General features: G+C 40.9%; 1 protein-coding gene across 5 annotated transcripts in view; it reads right to left on the bottom strand.

Annotated features, from left to right (window-relative positions):
• Positions 1-14,590, bottom strand: part of UNC80 (unc-80 homolog, NALCN channel complex subunit) — a 239,222-nt gene extending 224,632 nt beyond the window's left edge. For all 5 annotated transcript variants that reach the window (XM_079924681.1, XM_079924684.1, XM_079924682.1 and 2 more), the window contains exons 1-5: positions 14,289-14,590; positions 13,292-13,340; positions 10,448-10,604; positions 9,211-9,512; positions 653-776 (exon numbers count right to left, since the gene is read on the bottom strand). In XM_079924681.1, the coding sequence (XP_079780807.1) occupies positions 653-776; positions 9,211-9,512; positions 10,448-10,604; positions 13,292-13,340; positions 14,289-14,380 (724 nt within the window). In that variant the 5' untranslated portion in view covers positions 14,381-14,590. The remainder of the gene's footprint in view (positions 1-652; positions 777-9,210; positions 9,513-10,447; positions 10,605-13,291; positions 13,341-14,288) is intronic.
• Positions 14,591-14,996: the final 406 nt, after the last annotated feature.

Here is a 14,996-nt window from a genome sequence, read left to right as displayed (position 1 = left end):
TATACTTCAGTGTGTGTATATACACACACACACTTCTGTAGATTTCCCACACAATTTATCTCTTTTTAAATTTTGTTATTGATGCTAAAAGTTGGGCTGGGAATAGAAGTATGTAATTAAGCACTCTCTATAAAATGGGCACTTTATATGCATTTTTATTGACTCCTCACTATGAAGCCATATAAGGTGGTATTTTTATCTCCATTTTAAAGAAATAGAAATGCTCAGGGAGGTGAGGTTACATACATGGTAAGAGATGGATCTGGGGTGGAACATGAACTTTTCAGGCACTTTTCAAGCTATCATGTTGTACTCTTTCTACAATTCAACAGTAGGACTATTGCATTGGACCATTCCTGTAGTGAAATGTCTTGATAAAAAGAAAAACCAAAAACAACCCACTAACCCTACCCTATTTTACAGATGAGGAAACACAGGCACAGGAAGTTTAAATGACTTACCCAAAGTCACACAACTCAGCAGCATGTGCTCCTGGTTTAGAGTTTCTCATCATGTAAATGAGCCCTGTACCTGGGGCACCTAGACAACACCCTGAAGTTGTCTTCCTCTTGGTTTCTTAAGAGCAAATCATCCCATCGCCCTCACTCCTGTGTATGCTGACACTGTCCCACTGGGCGTCTGAGTCACAAACCTGTAATGATGTTCCTGATGGGCTTCACCAGTGCTGTGAAGCCAGAGACTTCGGGCTGTCTGTGCTCCCACATGGGCTGCCATATAACAAGCCCACTCGCCAGTCGGAACGTGAGGTCAGATTCCTGGGAGAAGAGAAGATCTATATCCAAGAACTGGCTGAAGGGACCAGTCAATGCAACGGTTAACATCATTCACCCAATAGTTTGTGGCACAAACGACTGGGTGTAAGATAGGCTCAAGGATGCATTGTACAATATGGGGAATATAGCCAATATTTTGTAATAACTATAAATGGAAAGTAACCTTCTAAAATTGTATAAAAAAAGATCATTCACACGATTATTCTCAAAGCAGGCTGATCTTCAAGACCTTTCTTCTTCACTCTGATGAGTGTTTCTAGGGTAAACCAATAGCCTTAAATTATCATCATAACTACGATAGAAATCACGGTGGTCTGCTTTAGGCAAAATGAATAATTAATAAAGATGCAGCTTTGGGTAGAGCGTGAAACACACAATTATTGTTTTCTGTTAGCAATGATTGAGGCCTTTTTATTTCAAGGGTCTTGGCAGATCTCTTTACTCGTGGTTATTGTTATTATTCCTCTTAATGATTTAATGGTCCTTCTTTCTCCCTCATAAGGCAATATCCTCAGATGCTATTTTGACTTTCTATTCTCCAGTCTAACTCTTGTTCTTGCATTTCATGGAATCAGGAACATATAGTTAGACCCTTCTTAGCATGTTATTTTATACTGTTGCCTTCTCAACAATCTTTAATTCCCTGAGGGCAGCGATGTAGCCACAGCCCCTGTCATCATCACAATGTTAAATACAGCATTAGGAATTGGGTGCATGATAAGTACTTGCTGAACTGTACTTACTTTGCAACCCATACTCATTCGGTTATCTACAACTGAAGGTCTCTTCCAGGGAGTACATTCTCTGCTTCATCATTACATCATTTTGAGTGGCTGAGATGTTTAAAATGCAATTGTATAAGTACAAATGTATGACATTCTGAGGTTACATTTTCAACAACTCGGCCTCTCAAAACAATGTAGAGATGGAAGCAGAGAGAGTGATTGCAGATTAATGAACATAACTGAAACCAGGAATTCACAGGGTGGTGATTTGCAACCTGGCTTGTATATTATAATCACCTGGGGAGCTTTTAAAACCTAGGAGGCCCAGGCCCCACTTCCTCCCCTAACCAGACCAATTAAATTAGAATTGCTGTGAGGTTTTCTTGAGTTGCCCCTGGTGACTCTCATGTGTAGCTATGGTTGAAAATCACTGATCTAGAAGGAGGAGAGCTGGAAAGAAATTGAAAAAAAGGAAAACAAATTTATTCTGCAAATGGTGAATCAATGTAGCTCAAAGGAAGCTTCAACTGGAAAGGCTAGATGAAACCCCTGAATAAATCTCCACGTTGGTAAAGAGGGGACTCTTCCGTAAGCTATAGGCCAAGATCCTGGCACCACAGCAATACCCATGATGGAAAAGCATCTAGTGTCAGTATTGGAAAAGCATTTGTTCAAATTCATGCCACTTTCATTCTACAAATATTTATAGACCACCTACTGTGTACCTGGTCCTATTCTAGGTTCTGGGATACAACAGTGAACAAAGCATACAAAAATCCCTGCTCTCCAGTGCAAAGGAGAAGTAAAGGAGGGAAAGGGAAGTACCAGACAAGGTGCTGGTGTTTTAGACAGGAAGGCCAGGGAAGCCCTTCTTGTGCAGGTGACTTTTGAATAAGGATCTGAATGAAATGAAGGAGCTGCCAAGTAGATATTTCCAGAAAAAGCATTTTGTGAAAAGGGATCAGCAAGTGCAAAGGTCCTAAGTATATCTTGTGTGTCAAGAAACAGCCAAGAGACTGCGGGCCTGGAGTCAAGCGAATGACAGAAGAGTAGAAAAAAATAAGATTGGAGACGTTTTTGAATGCCAAATAATATAGGGCCTGATACGTCATAGTAAGGGCTTCAATTACTGAGTAACATGAGAAGTCACTGGAGGGTTTTGAATAGTGGAATGACATGACTCGATGTATGTTTTGAGGATCACTCAGGCTATTGAGAATAGTTTGAGAAAGGGCAAGGGAGGAAAGAGACTAGGGAGCTCTTATTACCAACTAGGTGAAAGATCGTTAGACCAGGGTATCAGTAGAGGGAAAAATGAGAAGCTGTAGATTCTGGATACATTTTGAAGATACAGTTTATAGACTTTGTTAACTGACTAGAGGTAGAGTGTAGGAAAATGAGATGTCAAAGATTTTTTGGCTTTGCCACTGATAAAGATGGGCAAGATAAAGGAGGAACAGGTCAGGAGCCTAGTTTTAGACATGTTAAGTTTGAGAGGCCTGTTAGACATTCAACTAGATATACTGAGTAAACAACTAGATAGATCCGAAGTTAAGGGGAAAGCAACCCCTTTCCCTTGAAATGGACATGGGGAAGTCTGCATGGTATCATGTGTGATCCAGCAATCAGGGAATTCACCATGTGCAAAGTATATCAGATTTGTCTCCAGAAATGCAGAATGCTAAATCACAATTGATCTGGTTTTGACAATTTCTTAGTTTCAGAGATTGGTCCTTTTCCACATTTCTTCTAAGTAATCTTGGCACAAATAAAACTCCAATGGACATTGCAGCAGGAAGTGGGCTCTCTTAAACTGACATCCTGGCCTTTAACCTCTGCTCTATCCACTCAGTGACAGTTACTGTCATCATTTTGTTTTGTTTGATATACCCCCAACTAGACTGTATATTTCTTGAAGACAAGTTGAGATCTCCTTCTGGGCACTTTTCCTTGAACATCAATACATAATTGTTGATTAATTGAGCATGTTACAGTCTCCAAATAACACCAAATAAATCTGATCATTCTTTAGACCTGAACACCTGCAGAATGGATGGCCAGTTCTTATGTTGATATGCTCCTTTGTAAGTCCTCTTAAGTTGGCTGAATGTATAAACTCTGGGTCACTAATTCCTCTTATAGAATTCCCTTTCATGGGTCACCCAGTGTGATATATACACATATGCACACATGAACAGAAACTCTGTAGTTGGAGAAGGTACTCTATCATTCAAACAGCTGTGGGGTGGGTGGTCTAGAAAGGTTGAGAAAAACCAGAAGGTGTAAAAATTCAAAGAATCAACATTTCCACAATGTTGCTTGCAACGAAAGCCTGTTTTTAGAATTGCTGACATGAAGCAATTCTAAATGTGTTTACTAGTAGCTTAGAGACATCTACTTAAACAACTATTATTTTAAATTCTGTTTTAAAGTTGTTTACTTCAGACATGCGAATTTTATAAAAATCTCCTTGAGGGCTTGGATTTTGTTTTATCCCCTGCCATTTCTCCAGCACTCTGAACAGTGCCTCGCATGTAGTAAGCACTCAATAAATATTTATGGAAGGAATAAGTGATTAGGATCAAATCAAGAAAATGTTGGCAGCACAGTTAAAGTAGATTCCTTAGTTGTAACAAATGTTCATCATTTAATAATATATTTGACAGAATTTTCAGATTATTGATTTCATATAAAATATTTGAGCTAGTTATAAAGTAAAAGCATAAAAATGCATTGAATTATACACTGTCTTACAAAAGGATGAGTCACTTAGATTATTTGCTAATTAGTAAACTAATTCATTCAATAAATATCAATTAAATGCCTACAAAACACAGACACTACATTAGTTACCCAAGATACAATGATAATTCCTATTCTCAAACCATCTGGAATCTAGTAGAAGAGATGGACAGATAAAGAGATAATGATAATAAGAAGCTAAAAATAATTTTTAAAAATATGTCTAATATATTATAGAGATAGAGAAGGAGGGAGGATAGATCTTGAATGAAGTCATAAATGATGAGTAAGAATTTTCTAGGCAGAAGGGTAGGGTAGGAGGGTATTCCAGGTGACATGACCAGCATAAAATAGGCCTGGAACAAAGCATGTTATGTTCTTAGGGAGACTCCAAGCATTCGGAGCTCATAGTCAGGAGAGGTAACCACGCAGGTCATGGAGGTCCCAGTTACCACACTGGAGAGCTAGAGTTTCATCCTCTGTATAATGAGAAATCAACAAATTACTTTAAGTATGTTAGTGATATGTTCAGATATGCATTTTAGAGAGATCACTTTGGTGTTGAGGTTGGATTTTATGAGACAAGCCAGGAGACTGTAAATCCAGTTAGAAAGTGGCCCAAGTAAGAGGCCCAAGCAATGGATGATGAAATCTTGGGTTAAGGAGGATAACAGGGATGAAGAAAATTAGGTAAATTTGAGAAATATTTAAGAGACAAAATGAGTAGAACTCTGTGATTAGTGGAATGTGTAGGTAAGGATGAAGGAGTAATCAAAGGAAGCACCTAGGTTTTGAGTTTATATGAATGGGTCCATCACCTGAAATATAGAACATCAGGACAATGGCTCACTCCAGGGGAAATCTGAAATGCCCTTAGATTATCTATCTGGAGAAGCTAGTTGACAAGTTGGTCTAGAGGTTAGGAAAGGAGACTACTTTAGACATATAAAATTAGATGACCTCAGCCTATTAGGACACAAATGGTAAATGAAGCAGGAGGGGAGGTCTGCAAAGAGAAGACAAAGTGAGAAGTGCAAAGGGTCTAGGTTGCATCTCTGGAGAACCACAATGTTAGAGGGGCAGGCAAAGAAGATACGCTCTCAAAGGAGATAGAGCAGATAGCCAGGGATGCAAGGTGAACTAGCAGAGTGTGGTGCTACCAAAGGAATAAAAAACTTCAAGAAGAAAGGATTGTAAGTTCAAATGCAGCTAAATTTTAGTGAAATGAAGACAGCAAAATAAATATTAGGTTCAATAGCTCAAGGTTGTTCATGACCTTGATGAGAAGAGTTCCAGCACAGAAACAAAAGAAACAGTATAGTTTTGTAGAAAGTCAGATGGAATTGGGTTTGAATCCCACCTCGGTTACTTAAATGAGCTTGATTATTACCTCTCTGGACCTCAGTTTCCTCTTTGGTAAAATGAAGACAAAGATATCCACCTTCCTGTGGGTGTTTGTAAAAATGAGAAATGACATGTGAACACTTCTGTTACCTAATAGAGGAAAGCAAGTGGAAGGGATTGAGGAGGTGTGAAGTGGAGGCACAGGCTCATGCCTAGACTGGATTTCAGCCCTTCATGCCTCCTGCAGCACTATGTCCTATAAGAGCCTCAACATAAAACATTGTCTATGTGAGCACAGAGTGGGGACTCGAGGGAATCATGACAAGTGGGGCAGCACACGGAGCTTGAGACCACAATTTGTAGAAACAACAGGTTGGATTGTTGTCTAGTTTTACCCCAGGAGCATGCAGATCTCTGGGGCTGGGATAGAAAAGGTGGCTTTCAGTCTTGATCTGGGGCTGGAGTTCTGAAGGACAAATGCAAAGGAAGAATAGGGAGAAAAGGCTATTAAAAGTGCTGGTGAGGAGTTGACATGGGTACAGTATGGAGAAGGAAGGTAGGGCCTGATACCTGCAGGCAAATAAAAGATCTAGGTCAGTGGATCTCAATCAGGGGGCAATTCTCACCCCTCCCCACCCCTTAAGGACATCTGGCAATGTCTAGAATCATTTGTGGTTGTAACAGTTCGGAGGAAGGAGGTACTACTGGCATCTAGTGGGTAGAAGCCAGAGACGTCAGTAAATATCCTACAAAGCACAGGACAAAGAATTATCTGGCCCCAAATGCCAATGGTGCCAAGATTGAGAAACCCTGTCAAGGGATCGTTCATTCCTCACTACACTGATAGAAGCAAAGCCCTTGCTCAGAGGAAAAAAGCGTTGTGGTGAAATGTATTGACTCATTAATATTTTTTGTTCCCTATGGCATCTAGAACAATATTTCTCTCACAGCAATAATAAAATGATAAAACAATAATGCTAGTTATAATAGCCAACAGTAATTGTTACAATACCATGTATTAATCGCCGTGCAGTGTTTCATAGGCATTGTTTTACTTCCTTATAAATACTCCAATCCCAGGCCATAGGTAAAACTTGGGGACGTTGAGCCAGCTTTCCTCACTGTCTGTGTGGTCTCCCCTGAAGGAAGATCTGGCTCCCCTTCTACTAATAATTCATGTCAACAGCAATAAAATGCCAACACTAAAAACTACCATTTGTTAATGCCTTTTTGTGTGTCAGGTTGAGCACTTTAATTTGTTTAATCCTCACAATGCTCCATAAAATTATTCTTATGTTCAATTTATACTTGAGAAAACTGAGGCTTAGAGAAGTTAATTGCTCGATGTCTTTCCTACATAGAATAGGAAGCAGCAAGCACTGGATTCTAACACAGGTCTATCTCTTTCCAAATCTTGGACTCTCAACATGTCTTCAAATAAAATTATAGCCATTCCAGCCACTCCTATACTTCCACATTTTTTTTTTTTTTTTTGCAGTACACGGGCCTCTCACTGTTGTGGCCTCTCCCGTTGCGGAGCACAGGCTCCGGACACACAGGCTCAGTGGCCATGGCTCACGGGCCCAGCCGCTCTGCGGCATGTGGGATCTTCCCGGACCGGGGCACAAACCCGTGTCCCCTGCATCGGCAGGCGGACTCCCAACCACTGCGCCACCAGGGAAGCCCCTTCCATATTTTTCAATCCAGAGGATCTCTCTCTACAAATAGACATGTTGTAGGCTATCTTTTTTTTTTTTTTTTTAAAGGAGCTTTCTTTCTTGCCCTTTCTGTTTTGGGGACTATGTACATATGTATAATTGCTACTTTTAGCATCTGGATCAGCTTCTGATAATAACTTGGGTTTATTTAGTGACAGTCATTACATATTTATTGATTGCCTCATATATGCCAGACACTATTCTAGACACTATCAGATAGAGTTGTGACCTGGACGGCAGTGTCCCTTTGCTGGAGAACCTCTGTTCTGGTGGGGTTGATGGGCAACAAACATGTAAACAAACACATAAAATAATTTCAGGTACTGATAGGTGCTAAGAAGGAAGCAACAAAAAATGTAGAGTCATGTCCTAGTGGCACTAAAGTAACCAGGGAAATACTTTGAGTTGGTAACATTTGAGTTGTGAGTAAATTGATGGAAAGAACATGGCCATGTGAAAATCTAGGGTGGAAGGTGGCAGTAAATGTTTTAGAAGGAAAAACCAGTGCAAAGTCCTGAAAGCAAAAACAAATGTGTTGAGTTTGAGGATAAGTCTCTGGGGAGCCTGCAACTTCGTGAACAAGAGAGAGGCCAGTGAGATGGAGGGAGATGAGGCCAGGTAGCGGGGCACGAGGCAGATCCTGTAGATCCCACAGGTCAGGGGGACCGTCTTAGTTAAAGTAATGCTTTCCATTAAGTGTAACCTTTATCAAAGACTTTTAAAAATAGAAAGTGTAATGCTTTTAAAGCATCAATTTAATTTAACAACATTTAATATCTTTTGATAATTCTGATAGACAATGTGGCCAGTGCATGTGAAGCATTTTGGGAATTTACAGGTAGTTTCAATCCTAGTCCTACCAGCCATGGAACAGAGTCAATCAGATTAACATCCTAATATTCTATTAAAGAACAGTTGAGCATATTAATTCCTTCTTATCTCTTATCAGAGCACTTAGATGGAATATTGTAATTTATTCATTCACAGAAGTAACAAATAGTTCTTGATTTCTTTCCATGTACTTGATTTTTTTCTACATACTTTCCATGCATTATGTCTTCATATATATTCACCCTGTGTTTGAATATCCACGATTTTATGCAATGGAGGATCCAAGAGGTTAAGTAATATCAACAAGATGACACAGCTAGAAAGTGGTAGCACTATGATTTAAAATAATATTGTCTCTTTCAGATCCAAGGGGTACATGTATATAATTGTATTTTAATACAATTTGTTTCCATGTAATACTATGTTTTGTACTTTATGCATTTAAAAGTATTTTGAAAAGCAATTCTTAGATTGTATACCAAAATATCAAAAAGTCCACAGTAAAAACTTCTGTTCCAGATCTTGCATTATAATAGAAGTAGCTACAACATGCTGTAGAAATACAAAGGAGATGGTGACTAAACCTACATGGGGAAGGTCAGAGGAAAAGCTTCGTGGAAATGATGACACTAAAGTTGAAGTTTGAAGAACCATGAAAGGAACAGAGGAAGGAAAGGAGGGCGGAGCAAACAGCAAGGGCATATTCAGGGAATGGTTCACAGGGCTCCCAGAACTGGATCACGAGGTGGCCAGCAGGGATCGGCAGTTCATCAGTTAAGATAGGATTTAAGCCCCAGATCACAGTTGACTCTATATGCCATGTTTAATATATTGGGTATTATCTTGGGGCAGATGGAGAACCACTAAAGACTTCTGAGTAGGACAATTGTGGTTTTGAAATAACGTTCAATAGTTTAGTATAAAAACAAAGCTCTCCATGTCTTGGCTTGCTATAAGATCATACAAAGACATGGATGCCAAATACAGAAATATCATTTGAAGCAAACCCTCATCTGACTTCTAGTTCCCCTTAGCCCTCACCAGCTTTCCGCTTACCTTGATTCTGTGTACCAGAGGAGCAAACAGAAACACAAAGAGCTCCACAGTAGCCATGGAGTTCTGGAAGATCTTCCATCGGTTGTTTTCTTCTTCATCATTGGAGTTGTTTTGGCAAGGCTGCCCTGGAGAGCCCTGGTTTTCAACCTGGTGGATGAAAGCACTGCTGCTGCCACCCCAGCTGGAGCCTCGGTCTGTGCCCCCAAAACGCTCGCTGTTGCAGTCCTGGGGGGCCTCCAGGAGCATCCAGTGCAGGGTATGAAGGAGCTTTGTCTCAGCGACACCCAGTTTATCCTGGTGGCCTGCATGGGACAACAACACAGCTAGGTTAAGGCAAACTCTGTGACCAGAACAACGGGTGTCAACCTTGGGTGTGGGAAGAACATCCTTGCTTTGTTCTATGGCTTGATTTCCTGGGAGAAACTAGCATTTCTCTACACCCCTTACAGCCACTGCTGAAAGGGTTCCCTCTTGCTTTGGGACTTTCTAACTGGCTGCAATCCCTGCAGAATGATATGCTGACACAGGGAAAGAAACTGCATGCGTCATATCTCTTCAGTCAGATACCCACATATATTTCCAAATAAGCAGCAGAGTAGTTAAGAGTATGGGCTTTGAGGATAACAGCTACTCCATTTTAGACAGTGTGATTAGGAAAGGCCCCTCTATAAAGGTAACATTTGAGCAGAGATCCAAATGAGGGGAAGGAACTGGATGGAGAAGATCTTGGGGCAGATGGCTAGGACATAATGCCATGTGGGAAAAGCAATCTGCAAAATAATCTAAACAAGAAAAATAATATGTATGTGCATGCATGCACACATACACATAATACCACGAAGTTGGGAAAAGATCTGGAGCGGAATATGACAATCTCATGAAGGTGGTTGCTTTAGGCGTTGGGAGGACAAAGGGACAACTCTGATTAGAACTCATCTTGAACAGGTGAGAGAGAGTCTTTAGCTTCTCTATAACATTCTAATGTTTAAAAGGAGAATACATTCACATATTCTTGTAAAGTTAAAAAGTTAAAACAAAGAGAGCTAGTTCCCTCATTGGTAAAATGGAGATAACAATGACACCAACGTGAGGGAGATTTTGTCAGAATTAAATGAGAATGTGTGCCCAGTGCCTGGAAAAATAGTCAGTTATACAGGTTGTTATTGTGAGTGTTATTATGAGTCACCATGAGTGAGGACAATGGTATGTCATGAAGAAGGAATGTAGCAGCACCAACCTAGCTTGTTTCTGTTTGACAGCAGGGTTGCAGTGCAGTGCAGGACATGAGGCAAAGCAGCTTGTACCAGTTCCCATCTGGAAATGCTCTGGATGGCTTCAGAGAGGGCTGGAGAGAGGCCATGCAGCTTGTTTTCTACCAACACTCGTTCAAAGGACTGTAGATACCCAAAAAAAAAAAAAAAAAAGTAAAATAAGAAATTAGAGATTCTGATGGGTGAAAAAATAGACAACACGGTACTGTATACCCAAAAAGATACGTATCACTAGACCAAATTCTTTAGCGTGCCTGCACATTGCATTTCATTGTATATGTTGACATGAAATGAGCCAGTGATAATTTCCTATTGTCTACCCATTTTCACGTTTTTGATCCAAAGTATATGGCTTGAATTATTACATGATTTTTATTTCCACCAAAATAAGCTCCTGTCAAAAAGAGTACAACAACACATTTAGCTGTATGAAGGTTTTGGACGTAATATTTTATAAAATGATCCTGGGTCATTGAAAGGAGCTATCACAACTGCAGACCAAGGTGAAATGTCTTTTGTGAAAGTGTCTTGAGGTGCAGAATTTATGTGAATGGGCAACAAGTGTTAAATAAGATCCAACTGTTTCAAGAGATCTGATTTTGGGGTCTCTGAGTTATTCCATGTCCCTAGCAATGATGTGGCACAGGACACTCCTTACAGAATGCCTAAAACCATAAAGATTGTTCATCTAACTGTCGAATAAAGAGAGAAAAGGAGGGGAAGAAGAAAGGAGGGAGGGAGGAGGGAATAAGCCATTTTTGCTTTGGTGGTTTATTAAATCTTCTATCCTGGCCAGGGATACTTTCAGCAAGTGAAGCACCCCACCCCCAAGCCCCAGAACAAGTTGACCTACTGAGTTGTTTTTTCTCTTTGAAGGTGGAGGAGGATATCCCTATAAGGTGTTGGGGAAAGTGCAGCTACCAAATATCAGAATAAAGTTAATAAACATTTGACTTGTATGAACAGAACCTGCTTGCTACTTGATGTCCCAAATGATCTAGAGAGCTGTGTTCTCCCCAAGTGGTCATAATACCAGTCCCAAGTGCTCAAGCTGTGTTATTGGAATTATTAGGATATCTGAAAAAAGATATGGCCTAATACAGAGATTCTCCAAAGAAAGCTATTTACCTTTGATTCAAGAAAAGAAAATACATTCACCTTCATAATGAAAGGCATGCTGAGGTTTGGCAAGGAGTTCAATCAGAGATGTAGTCTTTGGGGTTTTCTTAAAGAAACCAGATAAAGGCAGGTCCAAATACTTTAAAATTCCTCAGCCCTCAGGGATCTAAGTATTCATTAAGTAAAGGGTGAGTATGTTAGACATTAAAAGATTATAAAGAATTTATATAGTCTTGATGAATATACTTTCAGAGGATGAGTTATACATTTTATAATCTCAGGAAGCTTTAGATACTTAATGCCATTTTCTTCTTAAATGTTACTAATATAACTTTTTGTAATTTTAAACCTTGGCAATTGTTTTCTATACTTACATCACTCTCTATCTATCTGTATCTATGAATGGGACTTACTTGATATTGTGTAACAACATTAAAATGTCAGACGTATCTTTGCCAAGAACAGAAAAGTCAGGGTTATTTTAAGCTAGTATAACTGCAAGCATGATTTGAGGAAGGCGCAGAGATTTCAGGTGCCAAATTACTTTAACTTGAGCTAAGTACAACAAATCCCATTAAAAGGTCCTTATTAAAAAGTTGGTTAGATTTAAAAAAATATCTGTGACAATTTTGAAGGGCATGAAATGCAACAAAAAAAATTCTTATTTGAGCGTGTGCTGTGCACGTATGTGTGTGTATGGGGAGAGGTGTTTGACTTTCCAGTTGGCTTCCATAATAGTGTGTGGCCCTAACACATTTCAGAGCTCCTTACTAGAAGGTCATTTATCATCTATCAAGTCATTTGCAAATATCATGGCAATATCCAAATGGGTAGGTTTCCACTTTTAGGTTATAATATATGCAATGTAAAGACCTTTATGTGAGCTCCAAGTTTTAATGAAGTCTTTGAAAAGCCCATTTTAATTTTGCTTCACGTTTTTGTGTCTTCTAAATTTGTAAAAAGACAATCTGTAAGTCATGGGATTCCCTCAGAATCTCAGGACAAGTGCACTGTATTTTGCATAAATGTTAATAGCATTATTTTCATAATTATTTCATATCATCCATTTCAGGCTTGCACAAAAAATGGAAGACATAAAAGTTCAGAATTGCATATTACTTTGAGTAGGTCATAGGCTCTCATTTTATGAGCTTCCACTATATAACAGTTTTGATTTTGTTGATTAAGGATTTGACTTATTATACTTGTCCTCATTCTGTTATCTTTCCACACTCTCTTCTACTGCTCTACCCCTCCCCACTTAGGGCCTTTAGACTTGCTTTCCCTCTGCTCTGCCCTCAGCTATTTCTCCCTCCCTTCCTTCAAATCTTTGTCCAAGGGTCACGTTAGCAGGCAAACCTTATCTATCCTCTACTTCTAACATGAAACCTCCACCCTAGGGCTCCTTAATGACCTTTCTTGCTTAATTTTTCTCCATAGCGCATATCACCACCTGGCTGGCTATGTATTTTACTCATTTATGAGTAGCCTATCCCCCTCCCAGTAGAATGCAAACTCTATATTTGTTTTGATTATTGCTCTATCTCATCATCTAGAACTGTGCCTGGCACATAGTAGGTGCTCAATAATATTTGCTGAGTGAATTAATATACACAGTACAATTTAAATTCTTTCTTTCAAATTACCACACAGTATATGCAAATAGTCATTAAATGGTGAATATCACATACCACACAAGAGGCTTCATATTGCTTCCCCAGTTTAGGCCTCAAAAATGCACTGAAAAATTAATAGAAATAATCGTTTTAAACGCAAGTAAAATTATTATTAGAGCATCCTTATGACATATTTTCAACGAATAAGACATAGTGCTATGAAACAAATTTCACGCCTCCCTATGGCTTGCTAAAGGGCGGGTATTAAACAGCTGACGACATTTGCTTTTATGTGTGTGATTACATACATGAAAAAGCTGTGGATTTCTACGTTTTCTGTATCCAGTCTTATTCTGAAGACTTCTTACCTAATCGGATTCTAAATCACCAATGGTCAGAAGCGTTGCATTACTCATGTGTACCGTCATTTCAAAAACTGAAAACTGAACACAGTTTGTGGCATATGATTTTCAGAATCTAATTTCTTATCTGATAAATCTCTAAAATAATAATAATTAATAATAATAATGGAAACCTTGTTTCCTGTTTATGGAAATAGGTTTCAGGTTTTTCCAAGAAAAAAAAATTATTAAAAATGATTCTTCTCAGAGGCTTTAACCAGGAAGATTACACTAGCTGAATCCGAGCAAAAATGGTTAACAAGTGGGCATAGCAGACATTCAACAAACAGGAGCTGGAAAAACAACAGGTCACCGGGCTGGAATTACAGCAGGAGATGGGGGGGGAATTGGACACAGGAGCACAACCAGTCATAATTATCTTCCCTAATTCCCCGCCCCCTCTCCCTAGGCTCTCTGCCCTCTCATCCCCTAAATAATGTATATATTTATTCTACAGCTGCCAACCTGCTTGCTGTCAAACTTCACTGAAATATTTTTTAAATGCGTGTTTTTACGCGGGTGCAGAAGGCTCGATTTCCAGCCCCAGAGAGGGAGCTGCAGGCTGTGGCGCGGCCTCGGCAGCAGCGGCAGCGGCGACGACGACGACCCAGGCGGCCCCAGGAGCGCTCCCAGCCCAGGGCGGCCCACGGTGCGCCCTCTGCGCCCCTCACCTGGTTTGCCGCCACAGGAAGGTCTGGATGGGCAAGGGGATGCCGCGGCCGCTGTCTTGCTCTTGGCCCTCGGAGCTCTTCCTCTTCACCATGATGGTGGCTCCTGGGAGTTCCACTGCAGGACCCAGCGCTGGCTCCTCGCTAGCCGCCGCCGCTTCCTCCCGCTGCTCTCCCCAACTCTCATCCCCTCCTTCCCTGAGGCAGAGCAGACGCTCTCCGCCCTGATCCCCCGTCCCTCTCCCCTTCCCCAGCCCCTCCCCGCGCGTGGAACATGGCTGCGGGAGGAGGGGAGGGCTGGAGGAACCGAGGAGCGAGGACGGAGGCGCTCGGAGAAGCTGTCCGCCTCGCCGCCCCCGCGCCCTCTCCTTGCTTTCAGCACCTCCCACTGTGGACAGCGGCCCGCGCCGGACAGGGGTCCGGTTGCGCAGCAGTGGGACGGCCAAAAGGGTCCCAGCTCGGCACCGCGCAGCAGGTCCCCTGCGTGGCCTCTTTAGCCCCCAGAATTCGGCTTCCTCCCCTTGGAGCTGCACCCCAGGAGTGTGCCCTGTCCTGCTTCCCAACCTTGGCAGCTGAAGAACTGTCACGTTCCGGGGAGGAGGAGCTTTGAAGAACCGCAGAGCAGTCGCTATAACCCTGGCATCCTTCGTACCTCCGGCAAGGAGGTCAGGAGTCCACCCTCGGGATTCAGCAGAAGGAGCACTTGAAAAT

The sequence above is a fragment of the Stenella coeruleoalba genome (genome assembly GCF_951394435.1).
Source record: "Stenella coeruleoalba genome assembly, chromosome: 6".
Taxonomy (NCBI): Eukaryota; Metazoa; Chordata; class Mammalia; order Artiodactyla; family Delphinidae; genus Stenella; species Stenella coeruleoalba.
The sequence above is the reverse complement of the archived record's forward strand: the minus strand, read 5'-3'. Positions and strand labels throughout refer to the sequence as shown.